This window comes from Heptranchias perlo, chromosome 12, assembly GCF_035084215.1.
Source record: "Heptranchias perlo isolate sHepPer1 chromosome 12, sHepPer1.hap1, whole genome shotgun sequence".
Taxonomy (NCBI): Eukaryota; Metazoa; Chordata; class Chondrichthyes; order Hexanchiformes; family Hexanchidae; genus Heptranchias; species Heptranchias perlo.
Genome location: NC_090336.1, coordinates 31,324,554 through 31,347,390, shown reverse-complemented (window position 1 = coordinate 31,347,390; position 22,837 = coordinate 31,324,554). Strand labels below are relative to the sequence as shown.

Below are 22,837 nucleotides of genomic sequence, written 5' to 3'. Positions count from 1 at the left end.
GCTCAGTACAAAGCTAGCCTTGGATCATCCTGCTCTGTATTACATAGAATTACATAGAAATTACAACACAGAAACAGGCCATTTGGCCCAAACAGTTCGTGTTTGTGTTTATCCTCCACATGAGTAGTAGCCCTAATCCCATGAGCCAAGCCTATCCTAATATCCCTGCATTGCCTTTTCCTTCAACCATCTATCTAACAGATTCTTAAATGTTCACATGGTCCTTGTTTCAATCATTGATTCTGGTAGTGCATTCCACAGCCTCATAACTCTAACTCTATGCTTTCTGTCCTAAATCTCTTACATCTATGTCCTCTCATTCTAGACTCCTCAATCACTGAAAACAGCTGTTTCCGTCTACTCTGTCCCGTCCCTTCATAATTTTAAACACCTCTATCAAATCACCCTATAATCACCTCTGAACGAAAACTGCCCTAATTTTCCAAGTCTTTCTTTGTATTTGCATTTCTTCATACCCAGGCAGCATGCTAGTGAAACTGGGCTGTACCCTCTCTATCGCCTCATCATCCTTTCTATAACGTGGATCTCAAAATTGCACTCAGTACTCCAAATGTGGTCTTACTAAGGTTTTATATAGATTCACCATTACATCTCGACTTTTATATTCTATACCTCTTGCCATAAACTCAGTATTCCATTAACTATTTTTATGGCCTTATCCACTTGGGTGCTGCTTTTCAGATCTTGTGAACCTGAACCCCCAAATCCCTCTGCTCCTCCACATCATGTAGCATTCCCTCATTCACAGCATAATCATTGCTTTTTTTTTCAACCAAAATGTACCACCTCGCACTTACTGACATTGAATTCCATCTGCCACTTTTATGTCCATTCTCCCATTTTATTACTACCCCCTCAGTTCCACAATGGATAGTGTTTTTACCAACTGCGCAATCAGCAGAGATAATGTTTATTTTCAGGGAAATGAGCCTTCAAGTGCATTCTTAAAAAATAGTAGCATAACAGACACAGAGCAATAAAATCTGCTTTGACATAGAATCAGTATTGGGCTTTGCCAAACCTTACTTCAAGTTCAGCCAGGACAGTGCTAGCACCAATCTATAACAGGACTGGTCAACACTGACTGTAGTACCACACCCAACGGGACATCATCAATTTCCAATCAGTTTCAATTTCAGAGTCAACTGACCAGTTATCTTTGAACACCAGTTGCGTTGCAAACAAGATATCAGTAACTGGTGTGCAAAAATCACTGGTCAGTTTATTTATATTCAATATTGAAGAATTTTGAAGGATAATTATACCATAACAACAACTTGCATTTATACAGTGCCTTTAATGTAGATAAAGTTTGAAGGCGCTTCACAGAGGTGTAATCAGACAAAAGTTGATGCTGAGCCAATGAAGGAGATATTAGGGGTGGTAACTAAATGCTTGATCAAAGAGATGGGTTCTAACGAGGTCTTGAAGGATTCTCATTCCAGGGTCACTGGCTGGAAATGTTGTTATGATGGGCTCATCAGCTCCCTTTACAAGGGAGAAGATGAAAGTCCAGAAATTAAGACCCAAGCAGTCCCCCCAATTACGTTGTGTTGGAAAGCCAGTACTCCTCCCCCCTCTTGGAGTATTGGCTGCGCAGCACAATTCAGGCCGGGGCAAAGGAAATTCCTGGCCTGGGAATTCCCTCCCTCTGTTCACATGCTGTCTGATGTAGGGGGCCATGTTTGGGGATGACCGAGGTTCTGCCCAAAATAGGCCCCCCGTAAATTTGAAGCACATGTCGGACCCAGCATATCCAGGTACCAGCCTAATTCCGAGGTCTTCCGCTGCACTCCTAGCAGACTTGTGCAGAGAGCGAGCCAAAAGAGCCCACTGAAATTCAGAACCAAGCTTATTGACAAAAGGATTCATTCGGAAAGGAATATGTGTGATAGCTCACTCACTCATATAGCCCGACATAGGCTCACAAACACAGAAAAGCCACTGGAACCCAATGGAACCATGTAACACGATATAACAGGATGATTTGCCTCCTTCAAGAGAGAAGGGGTAAGGAATAAGGGAAGAAAATAAAAAAAATAAACAAAATGCACTGTTCTTAAGAGCTGTTAAAATAATTTTCTATATCAGATAAGCTGTCAGCCTTCTGTACAATTTTTAAAGAAATAACTGCCTAATAATTTGCTTTCCCTTCCACAATGTTAAGCAATTCATTGTTAAAAAGCTTACCTGGTTTGTATGTTATTCCTGGGGGGAACAGGAATCCCTGCTGGGCTGCGGCAGCCGCTGCCAATGTCCGTTGGTCGTGTGGAAAAATTGGGATCATGAGCGGAGGCATGTGACCCTGAACCTGCTAAAGACAACAAGAGCTCTGATCACACACAGAACAAATGCATCTTGACAAGTATTATACATCAGTGATAGTGTACGTGTGCTCACAGAGTCCCACTATGCTCTCCCTTAACCTATTAATCGCTACCAATTTCACATCATCACATCAAAGGCCCTCAGGCTACATTGTTTTCCCTTTTGTGTCAAGAGTGCAGGATTCTTGTTGAAAGCGTTTTGTCTTGCATTTCTTGAGGTAAAATTTCCCATACTTTCATTTGTCAGGACTCCTCTGTGCAAACACTGAATAGACAGCGTTTCATAAACCATTTAAATCCAATTTCCTGTTAACACACTGCATGTTCACTGGGGATTGTGAATTTGTACAGCCTGTCTCTTCCTGGTGAGTTTAGAAACTCAGTTCACAGTTTGATGGACTGATTTTGCACTGGTAGGGTAGTGATTCTCAAAAACAGGCAAACTGATCTCAACATGTCAGCCCAGGGAAAAGACAAAGATGTTTCTTGAAACAAATGGCTGCCAAGGGTCACAAATATATTCAGTTTGTGCAGGGTTCTTTTTAAGTCATTTGAATTTTCTTACTTCTTTTCTTGATAGCGTAAACTCAATGCTGGAGTGTGGTTCCATGGACATCCACTGCTTCCTGTGCCTCACTGAAGTGCCATTTTTCTTCATAGGTGCACACGGACAGTGCCTATTCTATCATAGGGGGCATCACGGTCAAGCCCAATTTCTGTCATTATCCAATATCCACTCACTGAATAACAATCAGGAGTAGGATCCCTGATTGTTTCTCCCATCGTCCCCCCACCCCTCCTCTGCCCCCCACTCCCCTCTGTCCAGCTGCTGAAACCAATGGTAAGGCTTCTACTGCAACTTTGGGTGTGATCAGCTAACTCAGTATAGCTGGACAATGAGGGACCTTCCTAGTCTGTATAGTTTAGTGCCACACACAGCGACAAACCCACAAATGAGCTATCGGGGTTGCCCTGGTCTGTGCAGATTCAGCTGGTGTGGCTTTAGACCTTCACTAGATTTGGCACCATGTCAACTTTAGTACACCCAGATTGGGTATGTCGAGAATAAAAATGGATGGTGAGCTCGACTGATACTGCAACTAAGGTATGTTAGGTACACTGGCATGTCCAGGAATAAGTCAACTCCAATATCAAGGTAGCTTCTCCATTCATCCATACCTGGAATCTGTTTCATGTTTCTATTAAATCAATGGGATTGGCCAGCCTCCCAGCACATACATGTGCTTTAGATACAGTGATATCTGTTATACATCACAGTGTTTAGCTGCAATACGATATCACTGTAAATATTTACGCCCACTTGGATTTGGTGCTGTACAACGTTGTCGCAAATAGTTGGCACGGAGTGTGTGCATGTATTTAAATGAATTAAAGTTATCAGATACCTGTCATCATATCCTGTGAATGTCAATCCAGTAATTGTCATTGAAATGGACTGGTAACAAGATTGCTGCTGGCCTGTCTCAAATCTCTCTCACAAACCTCAGTGGATAGCATCCAAATTCCCAATACAAGCATGCAAAATATGTTCCTGCCGTTGGAATATTCACACTTATATCCTGCACGGGAACATATTTCAGTGTTTAATGTGCATTTATGAATATGAATGCCAGAGGAATAACAAGATAGGTTAAAGGTGGTGCGTCCATGTACATGACCAGCCTAGAGGTCTTCTCTCTCACTGCTTTGTGGCTTCCCATGCCACTTCCTCTGTAGAATCCAAGGAGAACAGAAATCATATTTCCAGAGGTATGACAAAGCAATATTAGAAAGCAGTCTTATCTGATTTTCTTGGACTATAAAAATACTTATTAAAAGTTATTATTGTTAGTTAAATACATACCACAGATGTTATAAACAGAATACATCATGGCCAGCACTATGACATGATAAAGATTTCCACCAACAAGCCTGACCACAACCCCACTCGTAATTTATCTGGTGATGTTTATCATATCTATCACAGTTCTGGCTGTGACATATCCTCTACATCCCTTTGCCAAAAGTAATTATCTGAAGAAGCCAAACACCGTGGGTGGTGAGAGAGAAGCTAGGAGTTAATTCACTGAAGTGTCCTGTACAGCATCTGGTGTCCTGGCATCTTTTCTCTGAGTCCTCTTTCCCAAAACTCACCTCAAATTGAGAAGTGGTCTAACAACTTGGAGTTGATTGCATTATATGATTATAGTGCACGATGGAACATAGCTGTACTTTGAACTGTAATGTTAACATGGACCAGTGACCTGATTCTATCAAACCAACTCAGATTATTGCTAAGTAACAATACAATATCACAAGCAAGTTTGTCGGAGTTCTGCAGCGTATGGATCCAATTATATCTTGGACTAGACCTCCACTGAGTGCTCATCCTATTATGTCATAGATAGAATTTTATCGAGTACGAGTGCAATGATATCATGAACTGAACCAACAATGAGCATCAGCCCAACTACAACCAATTTTGAGTACTGCCAAGTACCAACCCAGTTACATCAAAGACTAGACTGCATCTATTCATTGCTGAACATTGATCCAATTATATCACTCAAGTGTTGATCTGTTCTAGAACCCGAGCCAGTATGCATCTAAACGTTAAGTAGCAGTGTCAGCAGATTTTCTACCATTTGTGCCACTGGGCAGCTTCATTAAAGAGGCGTATGTAGGTCTTTCTACCTGGAAAAGGGAAAAAGCTCCTGTCTGTCTTTTAGTGCACTAATGTAATTGCAAGCATCTATTAATCAGACCCACACAACTTTCTTTTCCAACAACCAAATAGTTGCAAAGAATCAGAGTGACCTTTATCATCTTTTTGTTTATTTTTGCCTGTGCCTGCTGATGTTTTGAATATTTTTCTTCAAACTGACATTATCAAGGTAAGTGGCTGGAGTTACTAAGCTCAACAGTGTGAGGAAACTTGAATTAAAAACAGGGCAATTATAATCATTAACCTAGGTACTTCAATATGGACTTTACACGTATTAGTCTAGCTGTCTCATACCGCTGGGCTTGGTAACTCCTACAAACCACTTCCTTTAATGTAATCAGGACTCATCATGCAAACAAAAGGAGTTTAAGGTTACTCATAGCTTTTAGTAGCTGTCTGATTTTAAAAGAGTTTTGTAACAGTAATCGGGTAGATGGCAGTGGGAAATGGGACAGAGATCTGTATTGCTGAATCTCAACGCACTTTAGTGCCCGTCCCATTATCTGGCTTTTTTTCTAGAAGCTAGAGGAAGAGCCCATCGTGTGTTGGGCAGACAGATGCAAATGATGCAGTAATTATGTGGTGATATCACATACTCCATTTTCTGTCATTTCCAACACATTTAAACTGGTATATTCACATCAAATTTATACGGACATCCAGGGTTGTTAGAAGCCAAGAAAAAGGTGAATGAGAACTTAAAGGGCTTAGATTCAATGTTAACAAGAGCAATTAAAAGCTTGTTTGTCAGTAGATTTTTTTGTTGCTTTTTCCATTCTACTTTGTCATATGCCTTTATGTTATTTGGAGGTGACACTCCTCTCCCCATCCACTTTCCAATTTCAGACAGGGAATGACGGGTTTCACATTGGGGATACCCCTTGTCTTAGCTTCCTGAAAGAAGAGCAGAGGAGCATTGAAGGGATTCCAGGATGGTGTCTCTGCAGAAACACATAGGGGTGTATTTTAACCCCAATAAACAGGGTTTGCGGTGGGGGGGGGGGGGGGGGGGGAGCGGGGAGGGGGGTGGTGGAAAGTTAAATAACGGGCTGGATTTTGCTGTGAGCAGCGAACAATCGGCTCCAGCCATTCATTAGACTTGTGCTTGTCCATAGACTCTCAATGAGCTTTTGCACGGCAAGTTCCTGGAAATTAGAGAGCAAAAAAGCATGGCTCCCTCTACAGGGCATCTGGGACCTGTGTGAACAGGGCAAGCAGAGGTGCATCTCCTTAACCAATCAGATTGAAGTATTATTGTTCAGTTCCATTCGCAGCCCCTCAGATAATGAAGCAGTCTGTGCCCGCATGCAGCAAGACCTGGACAACATCCAGGCTTGGACTCATAAGTGGCAAGTAACATTCGCGACAGATAAGTGCCAGGCAATGACCATCTCCTACAAGAGAGAGTCTAACCACCTCCCCTTGACATTCAACGGCATTATCATCGCTGAATCCCCCACCATCAACATCCTGGGGGTCACCATTGACCAGAAACTTAACTGGACCAGCCATATAAATACTGTGGCTAAGAGAGCAGGTCAGAGGCTGGGTATTCTGCGCCGAGTGACTCACCTCCTGACTCCCCAAAGCCTTTCCACCATCTACAGGCACAAGTCAGGACTGTGATGGAATAATCTCCACTTGCTTGGACGAGTGCAGCTCCAACAACACTCAAGAAGCTCGACACCATCCAAGATAAAGCAGCCCGTTTGATTGGCACCCCATCCACCACCCTAAACATTCACTCCCTTCACCACCGGCGCACAGTGGCTGCAGTGTGTACCATCCACAGGATGTACTGCAGCAACTCACCAAGGCGTCTTCGACAGCACCTCCCAAACCCACGACCTCTACCACCTAGAAGGACAAGAGCAGCAGGTACATGGGAACAACACCACCTGCACGTTCCCCTCCAAGTCACACACCATCCCGACTTGGAAATATATCGCCGTTCCTTCATCGTCGCTGGGTCAAAATCCTGGAACTCCCTTCCTAACAGCACTGTGGGAGAACCGTCACCACACGGACTACAGCGGTTCAAGAAGGCGGCTCACCACCACCTTCTCAAGGGCAATTAGGGATGGGCAATTAATGCCGGCCTCGCCAGCGACGCCCACATCCCATGAACAAATAAAAAAAAAATTATTAATAACAGCGCAGAGTCAGAACCAGGAAGTGTCAGTTAGAATAATGAATTCAATATCAAATCAGATACAATAAGCAAAATAAAGAGAGGGTAAGAAAGATTGAATTAAGAGACATAGATAAAAGAGATAGCTCTTTCAAAGAGCCAGCACAGGCATGATGGTCTGAGTGGCCTCCTTCCGTGTTGCATCATTCTATGATTCCAGGAGTAACAGCAGTAGTCTGTTTCAAAAAGCAATTGTAAAATTACCCTCCTTAGTCTTCAAAGTGAAGTCTTCAAAATGGAAAAACATGAGAGGTTTGGAAGGTTTTTATGTCATTTTTACTTTTCCATTACACCTCACATCATCAAAACAAGAACAGACCCAACCTTCCAAATTATGTCATCCTATTTACAGTGTGGAGTATGCACATGGCATACTGATCAAATTATCATCAGGATCAAGATATAATTCCATCAGCAATATATAATACAGAATCTGTCCATCTCATTGCCTTCCTTATAAATATAGAACACTTACGCATTCAGAACACTTACAAAATCATCAGGGACAGGCAGCATAGGTTTGTAAAGGGCAGGTCATGCTTGACTAATTTAATTGTAAAAATTAAACAGAGTGTGTAGACAAAGCAAAAGTGATGTTGTTGTATATATAGATTTTCAGAAGGTGCTTGATTAGGTGCCGCATAAGAGACTTGTGAAAATTAGGGCACATGGTATTCAAGGGCATGTAAAAAATGGACAGAGTGTGGCAAAGGGACAGAAATCAGGGGCATGGATGGATAGATTTTTTTTTTGAATTGGCAGAATATGGGTAGTGCTGTGCCTCTGGAACGTGTGCAAAGACCTCTTTTGTTATATAAATGATTTCAACACACATATAAGGGGAACGATATCAACACTTGTTTTTGATACAAAATTAGGAGCATGGCAAACTGTGAGGATGAATGCAGAAGATTGCAGGAGGCCACAGGTAGGTTTGTAGGATTCAATGCAGAGAGGTGAAGTTGTACATTTTGGTGAAAAGAACAATGAAAGGGAGTATACCCTAAGTAGTAAAGAGAGGCACAGAGAGATCTTTAATGGTGGGAGTGCAGGGAGAAAAGGCAATAAAAATGCAAATGGAATTCTTGGTTTTACATATAGGGGCATTGAATATAAAAGCAAAGAAACAATGTTGAATTTGTACAAGAAATTGATTAGGCCACAGTTGGAGGATTGTGTACAATTCTGGACACCCCTTTATAGGAAAGGATATTAGAGCCACAGAAAGGGCACAGCTAAGATTCACGAGAATTATATCAGAATGAGAGGTTATAGTTGAGAAGGTACACTCAAAAAATTGGGTTTCTCTTCACTTAAACACAGAAGATAAACGGGGATCTAATAGAGGTTTTCAAAATTAAGAAAGGTTTTAAGAGGGTAAACAGTGAAAGGTTGATTCCACTGGTCAGCGAATCAGTAACAAGGGAGCTTAGTTTCAGGATTATCACCAGAAGCACGAAGGGGGATGTCAGAAGGATTTATTTCACACTGAGGGCTATTAGAACATGGAATGCCTTTTCACAAGTGGCTATTGAGGCAGTACTATAAAGTCCTCTCAAAGGGAATTGGATAAGTATTTGAAAAGGAAGAATATAAAGAGATACAGGGAAAAGGCAAAGAAATGGAATTAGAGTTGAAGAGCTAACAGCATTACAGGTGTGCTGTGACTTCTATGATTCTATATCAATTATATTTCTAATGTCTAATATCAGACTATTGGGGCATGATTTTAGAATGACGGCAGGAAGTCAGCAGGTGGGCGATTAGTCGGGTGGGAAACCCAGAAAATTCGCGACTGAATTGAAGGTCCTTAATTTTACTTCCGGGTTTCGCGTCTCCAAGCTGCGCAGAGAGTATACTGCGCACCCGAATGACATGCTGTTTACTGGAGTATTTAAAGGGCCAGTGTAAAAATGGATTTTGAAGAAGAAAGGAGGAGCATCGAAAATGCAGCAGCACAGAGCCAAGACAGCACCCCGGTTCAGCGACGCTTCCCTTGAGTTGCTACTGGCCGGTGTGAGAAGCAGGAGGGAAGTCCTCTACCCAGCTGACAGCAGGAAGCAACCTGATTCTGCCACTAAGAAGGCATGGCTGAAAGTGGCAGAGGAGCTCAACAACAGAAGCACGGTGCCCAGGTCCTGGGTTCAATGCAGAAAGCGATTTAATGACCTAACCGGGTCAGGAAAAGTGAGTACATTTGGTGATTTCCTGTGCAAAGAACCTCCCGGTCCCCCCACCCCTTCTCTCACTCTGTCTTGCCAAGCCTACTCCATCACATCACTCCTGACACCCACTTAAGTCTCATCATCAACTTACCTTCACTTTCTATGCACTTTCTCACCTCCCAATTTGTGCACCCACCAGTGCCACTCACCCCAATCCTGATGCAATGTGATGAGTCTGTCTGATAGTCACCCTCTGATGCATCTGTTTCATTGTCAGCCTCACCCAAAATAATGCAACCATTGGGTGAACACGTCACCTACAGTCACTCTGTTCTTTCTCCCCTTGTAGGAGAAGAGAGTGTAAAATGCACGGGAGAGGAGTAGGACTGGAGGAGGCCACCACAAATAGTGGCCCTGACAGATGCAGAGGAGGAGGCGATGGACATCAGTCGAACGACTGTCAGAGATGGAGAGACTGGCAACCCACAGACGGCTGGTGACAGAACTTTAACATCCTTCACAACACATGATGTATTGATGTTATCAATGATTGAACTGTTCCACACCTCAGTATAATCATTGGAAAGATTGTAACTTCTCCGATGAATGCTTAATATTGGTTTATGTTGTCTTCAAGGGCCTTCACAGATTGATGAAGAGTCAGCCATTATGGAAGAAGGTGATTCCTCAGAGGAGCTCAATATTTCTGAGGACGCACCATCACATGACATCCAGCCATGCACCAGCACAGATACTGGCACTTCAGTGGGACCTGTTAGCCAGATAGTTGGGTTGTCACCTGGTGATTCAACACTCACAAGAGTGCATGGGCAGACACTGATGGCAGGGACAGCTGTGGAGAGTCTATGTCGGGGGTCGCACTCGTCTCCAAGCTCTGCTCAGCTGGACACAGATGCTGAATCCAGGGGGCCCTCGTGAGAGTGAGAATGATAGAGGTACAGCTCCACCTTTGCGAGGAAATGCAGAACATGTCACATACACTCTCCACAAAAGCAGAGAGGATGGAGGAGTCCAACTCTATCGCTAGTGGATTGGTGGCGTAGGTAAATACAGGAATGTCTTCGATGGAGAGAGTGGCAGTATCCATTCAGCTTCAAGCACGGCTCTCAAATGAGTCCATGCAGGCCAAGACAACGGCCATGCAGAATCTGGATGCCAACATGTCTGCTGCCTTAAACTGGCAGACAGATACTTTAGCCGTGGCCTTAGAACTCTGTTGGCCAGCAGAGTGGTGGAAGTGATGTTGCGCTGGCCCGGGAGAAGAATGATGGCAAAAGGGTACATGGAAGTGGGGACTCCACTCAAAGCACAACCACATCTCACCCGTTGCCCCCTTCCCCCCCTCAACTGGTACCCACAATGCTGCCTCCTCTCCCGATGGCCTTGTCTGCCCCTGCACAGGTGCAGGTGGAGCAGTCTCTGGCGGGGCCCTAACGGGCTCCAAAACCCAGAGGTTGTAGGCCAAGAACATCCCAGCAATCAGGGCATGAATCTGAGCAACTTGTCACTAGAAGCACTAGGAAGAGGAAGATGAAAGTTTTGTAATTCGCCAAGGGTATGCACAAAGGTGTTTGACGGTATGTCATGTTGTTAATTTATATTCTTTTTTTGTTCATGCAACATTAAATGTTATAATTCTAACCACCACTGCTATGTCTTGCCCTTTCTTGAGTCCCTTTTGTAAAATCGCCCTTTCATGTGCTTCATCATGAATGCCTCATCCTCTTCTTCAATGTTGCCAGCACATGAGGCTGCTTCATGAGCGCATTCGAGCTCCTCCACCTGTAACCCTCTCTGCTGAGCTATGTTGTGCAAGATGTAACGCACAACAATTATTCTGCACACCCTCACTGACGAGTACTGAAGGACTGCTCCAGATCTACCCAGGCATCTGAAGTGCGTCTTCAGCATTCCTATGGCTTGTTCATTGACAGACCTGGTGGCGATGTGGCTCTGGTTGTACCACTGCTGTGTCTCGTTGGTGGGGTTTCTCACAGATGTCATGAGCCACGTCTTCAGGGGGTATCCCTTGTCTCCAAGGAGCCAGCCCTTAAGTCTGTCTTGTGCGTGGAAAAGGGCCGGGATATTGGACTCGCGCAAAATGAAGGAATCATGGCAGATGCCAGGGAATTTGACACACACCTGCAGAAACCTCCTCCGTTGGTCGCAAACCAGCTGTGCATTGATGGGGTGATATCCGTTTCGGTTGATGAACAGTCCTGGCTTACGTGGAAGCCCTTGGATTGCTACGTGTGTGCAATCAATTGCACCCTAAACCCGTGGGAAGTCAGCCAGAGAGTTGAAACCCACTGCCCTCTCAGTCTGACAGATGTCGTCATGGGGGAAGTTGACGTAGTCAGATGCCCTGGCAAACAAGCCATCCGTGACTTGTCACATACACCTATGCGCAGAAAACTGAGACTCTCCTTGGAGGTGTCACCGGTGGTGCCCTGGAAGGATCCGAAGGTGAAGAAATTGAGGGCAGTGGTGACTTTAACTGTGACGGGCAATCCGTGGCCACCAGGCCCAGCCGGGAGCAGCTCTGCATGAAGGAGGGTGCAGATATCTGCAACCGCCTGCCGACTCAATCTGAGCCTACGTAGGCACTGCTCCTGAGAGAGATCCAGGTAGCTCAGCCTCTGCCAAAAACCCTCTCACTTGAGTAGTGCCCCCTGGGACCTTGGCCCCCCTGTTGGTCACCTCTCTGCTCTTCTCCTGATCCTTGTTGTGCACCTCTGTCTTGTGCACCTGCAGATTCCAGAACTGCACGCTGTGCCTGCTGCGGATGGTGATGTGCCTCCTCCTCAGATATACTGTGAAATACATCCATTGCCCTCCCCCCAAATCCTGATCTTGTCAGTTTAAGGGGCTCCAAAATGTATTTAAATTTGTCTGAAAACAAAAAAACTTAGTCTCAACAAAGAAATCTCAGTCTAAACACAAAGAACTCCCAGCCAAAGGCTTGTCTGAGTGAACTGAGTGCCCAGTTGCAATACCTCACCTTTTATTCAGAAGTTTCAATCATTGGTTTAAAGGGCCAAATTAGCTTTGGCTGCAACTCGCCTCCATTTCAATGGCGTGTTTCAGAAGCCACGAGAGACACGTTCAGTAGAAGTTAAATTCGATTCTGTTGCAGAACCCACAAAAATATAGTCACCGTAAGTGTTTCAACCACCTAAATTGGCCCTTTAAGTGCCGGCGGGACTTCTGGGTATCTGCTGCGCGAGCACATCCTAACGCACCTGGGTCAAACCCAGAAGTGGGCGCGTTGGAGCCGGGATACGGTCCTGCATCTAAAATTTACTATTTTTGCTGCCCACCCGTCCACCAACCCACCCATTCTTGGGGGTTAAAATTACCCCCTTGATCTCTGAGTGATGTCACACCAGAATCAACTTTGATCTCTGCTGTCACAAAGTGCTGCGTGCTGACTGATCTCTTAAATGGATTTGAAATTCCTCTTTTAATACAAAACAGAGAGGATCTGTTTTCTGCATAACTAAATGAACTGCTAATAAAATTGCAGTTTTGAAGTGTGCAATTTCTAAGAATATGATTTTGGTAGTGGGTCAGTAATTACGTAGGAAACAGGTATTCACCTACTTTGTGTTAAAAGAGGGGCATCACCTCCCCATTTTGTAACGGTAAATGGTAGGAATCAAAAAGGTGTGATTTCCCACTGGGAGTAAAATCACCCCTCCAGAATACAATAAGTGAAACCGACTCAGTTATTTCAACAAACCCCACGAAATATCATGTCATTGTAGTTCGGAAAAGTAGTCTACTTTCTATATGATTGACTGTAACATGTTATCTTATATCATGGGAAATGAAAACAGTTTTATATTACAGAGGAAAACAAGGTGTCAGCCTTGGCTTAGTGGTAGTGCTCTCATCTGAGTGAGAAGGTTGTAGGTTCAAGCCCCACTCCAGAGACATGAGCACACATTCAATGCAGTATTGAGGGAGTGCGGCATTGTCAGAGGTGTTGTTTTTCGGGGTGAGATGTTCAAGTCTCCATCAGTCCTCTCAGATGGACAAAAAAGATCCCACGCCACTATTTGAAGAACAGGGGAGTTTTCCCATTGTCCTGGCCAACATTTATCCCTCAATCAACATCAGTAAAACAGATTAACTGGTCATTTATCTCATCGCTATTATTGGGATCCTGCTCTGTGCAAATTGGCTGCCATATTTGCCCACATTACAATGCTGACCACACCTCTAAAATAGTTAATTGGCTGTCAAGCGCTTTCAGACGTCCAGAGGACATGAAAAGTGTGATATAAATGCAAGTTCTTTCTTTCATGTTTCAAGTCACCAATCCAATGTAAAACACACAAATGCAATGATATCACAGGACAAATATAGCTCAGAACATTTAATTGGATTCTACCACTAATGTTACATCACCCACATTGATAAATAGTGCCATATGTGATTGAAAGTGTGTTCAGTAAAACCTATATGTACAGTACATACAAAAGAAGATTTAATGTAAGATTTTGGTGTACTGGGTAACAAAATTGCTCTCAAGATCCCTAGGTTTCAAATTCTTAACTTTGGATTTAAAGCTCCACTCTTACAGATCTCCAAACTTGAAATTGAGAATTCTTAATGGTACGACTTAATAAAGAGAAATTGTAATTTCTCATTCTTAAATGTCTAATATTTTTTCTCCTCTCTTTAGTTCTCCATAAATCGTGCATCATTTCCTCCAGGCTGACAAGAAAGGAAGGTGACCTCCAAAGTATCCGCCAACATCTCTCTTCATCTGGCCTTTAGTGTTGCATGCAAGAGATCCAAGAAAACATGTCCTCCAATTTCCCCTCCATAGCTTTGCAGAGCACCGGTCTTTGTATTTTCTATCATTCTCTGATGCACAGTCAGGATCAGAAATTGTTACAATTTGTTTTATCAGCGGCCTCATCTGCTGTGACACCTGTCATTGCATGGCCAAGGTGGCATGCAATATCCAAATTAATTTGAAATGGAATCAGGTGAGGAAGGCAGGACATTCAGAAATAGCACAAAAAATTCAACTTAAAAAGCATAATATTACAGCATAATATTATAGTCTGCTGCTCCACACTGGCAGAGGATTAATCTGCAATTTCAATTGCAATAGCTAGGTCAAGCAGAAGTCTCTTGATCCTTCCTTCAAACATACACAGTACTGTTTCACAAAACCATTCTTTTGTCTTGTTCAGTGTCTTTCCCTTCCCCCCACCCCTCCCCCTCCACTCCCACCACAGTCTAAAATAGCAGGCCAACTCATGAACCTGCTAATCACACTGGGAAATACAAAACATAAAGCATTTATGGCTCTGTAATTTTTAACTATTTAAATATTTCTCCCAGTTTTCAATTCAGGAGGTGATTATCTTGGAACTGGCTAACAAATACCAACTCATTAGAGGGGACATTTTGATAAGATGCCTGGAATTTCCCTTTAAGAGTTAGTCAGTACTAGGGCTGCCAGTGACCATTTTTCTTATTCATATTTAGTTATAAGTAACCTTCTTATAACATTTACAAGATGGGGAATTTCCCTGTAATCTATTGTTAAAAATAGCCTATCATGTGAGTCACTATATTTTTAGGTTCTATATTACAGAATTGATTCATCATATGACATTACACTCACATTCAAATGCCACTGAAAAATAAAATCAAAACTCAAAGTTAATTGAAGGTACTGATCCAATTTGACGCTCTGCTTTATTTTACTGTTGTGTTTTATGCCCTCATTGGAATTGCCGTGTGGTCCATTGAAACATGTCTAATTCCCTCCATATCTGATTGCACTGTCTACACACTGTAGCATCAATGATCGTACGGTTAGTCATGAATGAGACAAACTATAATGCTTAAGCCTGAGCCTGAGCCTCTGGTAGTGCTGGTGGTGGTGGTGATGGTGAGGGGGTGGTGGGGGAGGGGGGGGAATAAAATAAAATGTTTAGAAAGGGCTGTGTGGCTTTAACTTGTCAGTGAACCTTTTCTACTCAGGGAAGCTCTGGGAACTGAGGTTAATAAAGGGCGCACAAAAATTAAATACCTTACCAAATTCTGTCTGAATGAATTTCTCCATTAAACCAGCACGCAATAAAAAGAGAGTTTTTGTGCAATTACCACCACATCACTGGGGCATGAAATAAGCCAGCTTCTGCTTGCTGTTTTTTCTTGGTTTCTTCCTTTTTTTTAGCTGAGGTAAGCCTACAAGTACTTCACAGCAAGTGGGTTATAGTCTCCCTTGACAGATCTAATTCACCCCCCGCCCCCTTCCTTTCCCTAATGGAGAAAAGGGGCTCCCTGCCCCGTGACCCCCCCCCCCATATCCATTCTCCCAAGCATATATATTTTTTTCTTAAATCAGTTTCAGCCGAGGAATCGGCTACATGCCCAGAAATTTTTAATTGCTCGAACAAATGCTTTCAACACCCCTCTGAAAGATAGAAGAGTAACAGATGCCATTGGAACACTTCTACGCTGTCTCTTCGCTGCTCGTAAAAATAGCACATTGTTGCACAGGCAGCTCTTTTTCCTTTGTCTCGGCAGCAGTAAGTGGTGTATGATGCAATTTTTTTTCTCCCTTTTTTTGCCATCTGCCCCAGAGCTTCATTAAAGATACATGAATGGACTAACTGGTCTGATATCTTGTGAGGAACAGGTGCTATTGTTTGTCCCAGTAGACTTGTAGTAAAGATCTGACTCAGAGTACTTGAGACTCAGCATCTGCAGCAGTCAGTCAGAGTGCTGCTCTGTGTGACACTCGTCATCAAGCCTGCAATGCAAATAAACTGGTCGGGAGAGTAATTAAAATTTTTCTTAAGGGGCTTTATATCATCTCTTCTCGAGCAGCCGACTAGGGGGATTCGTGACATGAAAATAACAGCACAATTCATAAGCTCTAATATCAGAGTATTAAGCTCAAATAAAAATGACCTTACATGAGATGTTTCGGTTTGTTCTGACTTTGTGATTAAAGCTCATGTTTCTCTCTCAGATCAAGAACTGTAATAAATATGAAATTCAGCAGTACTCACCCTAATAAGTTAATCCTATGAAGAGGGGGGGGAGAAAAAAAAATCGATTTTACTTCTAAAATCTGCTAAACTGTCTTTTTCATCCTTGTCAGAAAGTCTCTTCTGCCCAAAGTCCAGTCAATTTAGATTTTAGGTGCTAGCATTTGTCTATGAAACAGTGTAAAATAATGCCTGTTCTCTTGCATTCTGGGTTATGTACATTGGTGAATACCACGGAGGATCAAACACAAGGGAGTAGATTTTCGTCTTTACTGCTTGGGTGTTAAACCTCACCTGGGTGAAGTGCAGAAAGGAAAATCTGGCAGGGAGGATTGCACATCAGCCACCTGATTTTCCTTCCATTTTAATGAATGGGAGAAGAATGCGGCGGGTTCTGAAAGGGGTGTGCGACCTTTCTGCACTTCACGCAGGAGGTGAAGGTGAAAATCTACCCCAAAGCGTCTCTTTGTATGATCAACTTTACAAAACAATGCCATAAGCAAGTTATGGCGAAGAGTTTGTATGAGGAAAAAAAACATTTTTATATGGACGTCAGAGACTTTCAACAGCAGATCCCATTTAAAATAGATGACCGCGTAAAACTTGAGAACGAAGGAATTTAACGTGAACATGTTCAGCATTCTGCTCCCAGAGGAAATTATTCAGATGTCAGTGTCTCAAAGAACGCCTTGCACCATCCTCCCTTTTGTCATTTATTCACTCCTGCCTACTCCTATCACAGACCATCCCCTTTGTTTTTTCCTCCCCATGTAAAGTGCGAATGAGCGAAAGGTTATCAGGCCTGAGTGACTCTAAAAATCTTTCCCTATTCTAGCCTGCTTAGGTAGCTCAGATAGTAAATGCACTACCTACTGTGGACCTGAGCCTTAAGGGGCCAGAGATTGATATCCAGTTTGTGCTGGGTTAAGGCAATTTTACATTTAAAGACCGCAGCTGATGACAAATATGTGTTTTGTTCACTGCTGCCAGTAGTTAGTGTCACTTATCTTGTTCTGCTGGCAGTGCAAAACTATTTGTCACAGGTTTTAAGAACTGCTGCCAAATTTGCCAGCTCTATTTCTGTCCAGTGCCTGATAGAGGTCGATGTCAGGTGGAAGTGTAATAGGGGGAGAACGGTGCAGGGAGACCCTTAACAGCCTCAAACAGGCACTGAAATTTTAAAGCACCTTTAGCTGATCTCGGCTCGAGAAGCAATTGAGGCATTACAACTGGTCTCAATTGGTCTAAACTAAGGAAGAGAAAAATATAATTCAGAGTTTCTGCTCCTGATTGCTATATAATGACTTCTGTTGGCAAGTACGCATGTTAGAACTGAGTTAGGCTAGGTTATGATTCCCCCTATGGTAAAATAGTCAGTCAAATCTTACTGTCAAGGCTTACTGTCAAGGCTTGCACATGATAAATACATACTTGGATGATATACCGGAGCCAGTGCCTTTTAAACTCTGGCCCAGTATGAGTTAGTGCCTTTTGGTGAGGAGGAGAAAAAATTGGAAAAAGAAAACAATGGCCCTGAATTTGCACATCATTTCCAGAGCATCGTTGGTGTCAGAATGAAGATTTCATTCTTTGAGGTCTGAAAATTGGGCAGATGTCATTTCTGCGCTGTAATGTCTGTACTGCCATTTCCCATCAGGTCTGGGACCTTTCCGTGTTCCCCCCTGCCAATGCTGCCTGGACTCATTGCAATAAAGCTCTGCCAGTTCCCTCCACAGGCCATGCAAAACACTTTTCTGAAGTTTCCTCCCATGGGCACCCTGCAGTCTCTATCTCCTTTGCTGCATCTTTTCCTGGACTGTCTGAAGGTCGGCCTCATTTAAATTGTGGGCTCTTCTTTTCTGCCTTCTTCCAATGGCCTACTTTTTTTGGGTGCTCTTGCCTGTTCCTCCACTTGAAGACGTGCTTTAAGAGTGCCATAAAATCTCACATGAGCCACCCATTACAGCCACCTGACGGTCAATTCAGTTTTGTGAAAAGTTTAATACTTATCTGCTACTCCCCCAGCCTGATATCTTTGGCCATTGCATGCTTTTTAAAGCCTGCACTTCAAATTTCCAACCCCAGTACTGTGTTCCCATGTTACATGACAGCTGCGCTCAGCCAATGCCAATAGATATACAAATGAGGTGGCCTTGCTCTTTACAGTCCAGCCACGCAACATCAGGACAAAAGGTCACGTGGAATTTCAGGAACAATAACTTAATGAAGGATGATGAGATTGGAGTGACTCAAAAAATCTTTAATTCTAGATATGAGCGATCAAAGTGGAATGGAACATCTCATTGTTTATTCTCCATAAATGATTAATAAGCAGGAGGTGTACTTCCTGATACCTCTACCACCTAAAAGGACAAGGGCAGCAGGCACATGGGAACAACACCACCTGCATGTTCCTCTCCAAGTCACACACCATCCCGACTTGGAAATATATCGCCTTTCCTTCATCATCGCTGGGTCAAAATCCTGGAACTCCCTACCTAACAGCATTGTGGGAGAACCTTCACCACACGGGCTGCAGCGGTTCAAGAAAGCGGCTCACCACCACCTTCTCAAGGGCAATTAGGGATGGGCAATAAATGCTGGCCTTGCCAGCGATGCCCACATCCCATGAACGAATAAAAAAAAGCAGGAGGTGACAATAAGAGCTGTAAATGGGAGGAATTGACTGCACTGACTTTTCTTTGCAGCATTTGATACAACATCAACAGCAGTGATCGTTTCTGGCACATTCCTAATCCTATTACAGAATTCAGAGAAACCCAGAGTCAGCGAAGTGAGGTGAGGATTTCAATAAAGGAAAGCCTGACAGTGTTGGGACTTGTGTAAGACACCAAAGGGGTGAAATTGGTCTACTCCAGTAACATGAAACGGGCTCATAGCGAATTGACAGCAAGTTTTACACCGCGCCTAATTTTCTTTTCCATTGACTTCAGTGTCTAAGGATTTAATAGTAAAACAGTATTAATACTGCTGCTTTTTCAACTCTGCCACTTACTCCTTCTGGTTATTGAGTTTTAGAGCATTGCAAGGATTTAATAAATTGTTCCGTCGTAAGATCAGTGATGTCATCTCAGACAATAGATTTTTACTGAATCTCACAGACTCCCACCAAGATTGTAGTGTGCGAGCCCCTGAAAGGAAGCAAAAGGAAGCAGCATGTATTTTAGAAATATATTCCAACACGGGTCAATATCCCGGAATTCCCCACCAAACACCATCATGGGAGCACCATCGCTACAAGGATTGCAGAAGTTCAAGAAGAGTGCCCACCACTACCTTCTCAAGGCAGCTAGGACAGGCAATAAATGAGGCTTTGCCAATGTCACCCACAACCCATACAGTCCTTAGCTTCTCCAGTTTGGGACTGAAGCTTTGCCACTGGGAGGAGAACATTCGGTAATGTTACAGGCCAACCACACTCCCTCCAGCCCTTCCAAACATTTATTGCATATTTGCCACTGACTCAAAGTTTCATTTCTTATGTAAACTGTGTGAGACTTACTTGTTTAGTAACCCAGTTATTGCTAATAGTTCATTTACTGGATGTCAGCCTAGCTCAGTGGTAGTACTCTTGCATCTAAGCCAGAATTGAGGAGGAGTCCTCAGGTGAGTTCAAGTCCCACCCCCAGAATTTGTGCACATAAGCTAAACTGCCTCTTCAGTACAGTATTGAGGGAGTGCTGCTTTATCAGAGGTGCAGTCTTTTACATGAAATACTAAACCGAAGCCTTATCTGCTTCTTCAGGTGAATGTAAAGGATCACATGACACTATTTGATTGAAGGTAGGGAGTTTTTCCAGTGTTCTGGCCAGCATTCATCCCTCAATCAACGCCATCAAAACAAATTATCTGGTCATTGATCTCACTTCCTATTTGTGGGACCTTGCTGTGTGCAATTTGACTGTTGCATTGGCCTACTTAGCAATATAGGCAATTCAAAAGTAATTAATTGGCTGCAAAGTGCTTTAGGATGTCCTGAGAACGTTGATGATGCTTTATAAATGCAAGATCTTTCTCGTCGTTCCTTATTGGTTTATGGTTCCGAGCGGTCCCGTGCACACAAACATATTGAGAACAGTGTAAAAGTGTTAAAGCAATTTATCGAAAGCGATTGGGTGGCAGAGTGGTTAACATAATCTGAGTTTGAATCCAGCCCATAATATTAATAGTTTATTGGGAATATTCAGAAGCAATGACAACCGAGACACAAAGGGATGCCAGCTACAGAGAGGCAAACTGTTAGTTTCTTAAAACTTGCTCAGTCTGGAGGTCTCAATAGCAAGTGGGGCAGGTAGCAATTCTTAACATCAGTTTCCTCTTTTTTCCTGACATCACTGATTCTTGCTGGACTATGGCCCCACTGGCACTGGTAGCCCTTCATTACCTCATCCACAAGGTCATTCTGCAGGTACGAACCTACATAGAGCATCAGAAGATTATGACTGAGGAGGGGATCACAGCCCAACCTGATCCTGTCCTCACCCGAAAGCCACATCATCGAGGAGGGGGATCACAGCCCAACCTGATCCTGTCCTCACCCGAAAGCCACATCATCGAGGGGGGGGATCACAGCCCAACCTGATCCTGTCCTCACCCGAAAGCCACATCATCGAGGGGGGGATCACAGCCCAACCTGATCCTGTCCTCACCCGAAAGCCACATCATCGAGCAGGAATCAGTAAATAGAGATCAGGAGCTGGAATTCCAGCTGATCATTCTTCTCCCTCAGCCATGGGTGATTAATTGCGGCACTTCGACTGCTGCCCCGGGTGCGATCCGCTAACTCAGCACAACCAGGAATCGAAGAAGGGATAGGGTTGACAATCCTCCAGGACTGTCCTGAAGTCTCCAAGAAATAAAGGGAAATCTCCTGGACACTGTTGTCAGTAAGCCAGGAGAAAAGTCATAGGGGCAATAAAAACAAATTGTGTTTTAAAAAAAAATTTCTTTGAACACTTTCGTTTAGTAGTTATAAAGATATTGGAGATCGGAAAAAAGGCTATTCGACTGGCTGGGGCGGTTGGAGGAGGGAGATCATGTGATGAAACCTCCAGGATTACATCCAAGTAGAGCTGGCAACTCTAAGAAGGGACCTTCCTTCTTTTGTAAGGCTCAGTGCTGCACCAGCTGGTACATTTGCCCACTAAACCATCAGGACGGCGCAGGTGGCAATTCTCTACAGTGTAGAGCTTCCTCTCAGTTGCATCTCAGCATCATTACTTTAAGAAAGTCAACACAGTTACAAGAATATTAAATTGCAAAGAACCACATTAATACTTAATATTATCATAGCTGAATCCATCACAGTCTTGTCAATTAAATATTATTATTAAGAAGCAATAGTTTGTTAAAACCACATAAAGTGCAGGCGAGGAAAATTACTGTGTATTTATTACTCCTGAAGGATCTATTTGTAGGTGTTTTACAGAGATATCAGTAGTAAAATATGCATATTCTCAGCACATTGTTATCCCCGAGTGTGCGTTTGTTTGGTTCAAGCCAGACGCAAAAGCTCTGTATCTGCAAGTTCTGAAAAAAGCCTGAAGAACTAAGTGAGCCTAAATTTAATCAGAAACAAACACTCATCACTACAAAAGTGAAGAGTTGACTATTATGCAAATTGTCACTGTCAGTAGTCACTGACCCATTATGGTTAATGAGAAAAAGCTGAAAGATGTGGGGCTTTTTTTTTCTCTCTCTTCTTTTATTTTTAAATTCAGTCCAGATGAGGCACTGCAAAGCAAAGCCAACATTAAGCAAATCATTGACAGCATATTGCAGAAACATGTTTAACACCAAAGAGTAATAATAGGATATGCAATTCATTACTATTTATAGGAGTGCAAGAATAGAAATCCCACCACCAGTGCAGGCCCACTGTGTGTTGGTGTCGCCTGCCTTTAAACCTCAGCAGTGTTTCAGAAAGTTAGATTTTGTATGCACCCACTTTCTGCTTTATTTTTGTTAAAGACATGATGGGGTGTTGGCATGGTCATTGGTACGTTGATGGCGCTGTGCCATAGCCTCTCACCAGCAGATCCCTCCTAATTTTGTTATGTCAGCAGGTGACAGCTTCCCCCAAACTGAGGGAGATCCAGCCTGCTCCCTTGAACCTCGTAGGGGTCAGTTACAAGAAGTCTTTGAGAGACATACCTCTCAACCAGCAACATGTTGAAAAGAGTAGGATTTGAGCCAGCGATTGGGGTATGACCACGATGTGTAGAATTAGCACATTTAATGTAAGGGCATCATGATTAAAATGAAAGAGTGAGATGTACGGGGTAGAAGCCTGAGAATCAGTCACCTGCTGGTCCTCTCATCCAGGGGACAGGAAAGGAAAA

The 22,837-nt window shown here is 43.3% G+C and overlaps 1 protein-coding gene across 11 annotated transcripts in view; it reads right to left on the bottom strand.

Moving 5' to 3' along the window:
* Window positions 1-22,837, bottom strand: part of sox6 (SRY-box transcription factor 6) — a 519,057-nt gene that overhangs the window by 102,913 nt on the left and 393,307 nt on the right. For 8 of the 11 annotated variants that reach the window (XM_067993894.1, XM_067993896.1, XM_067993891.1 and 5 more), the window contains one exon: window positions 2,212-2,335. In XM_067993894.1, coding sequence (XP_067849995.1) covers window positions 2,212-2,335 — 124 coding nt within the window. The remainder of the gene's footprint in view (window positions 1-2,211; window positions 2,336-22,837) is intronic. The other 3 variants (XM_067993892.1, XM_067993899.1, XM_067993900.1) reach the window with 1 other exon arrangement.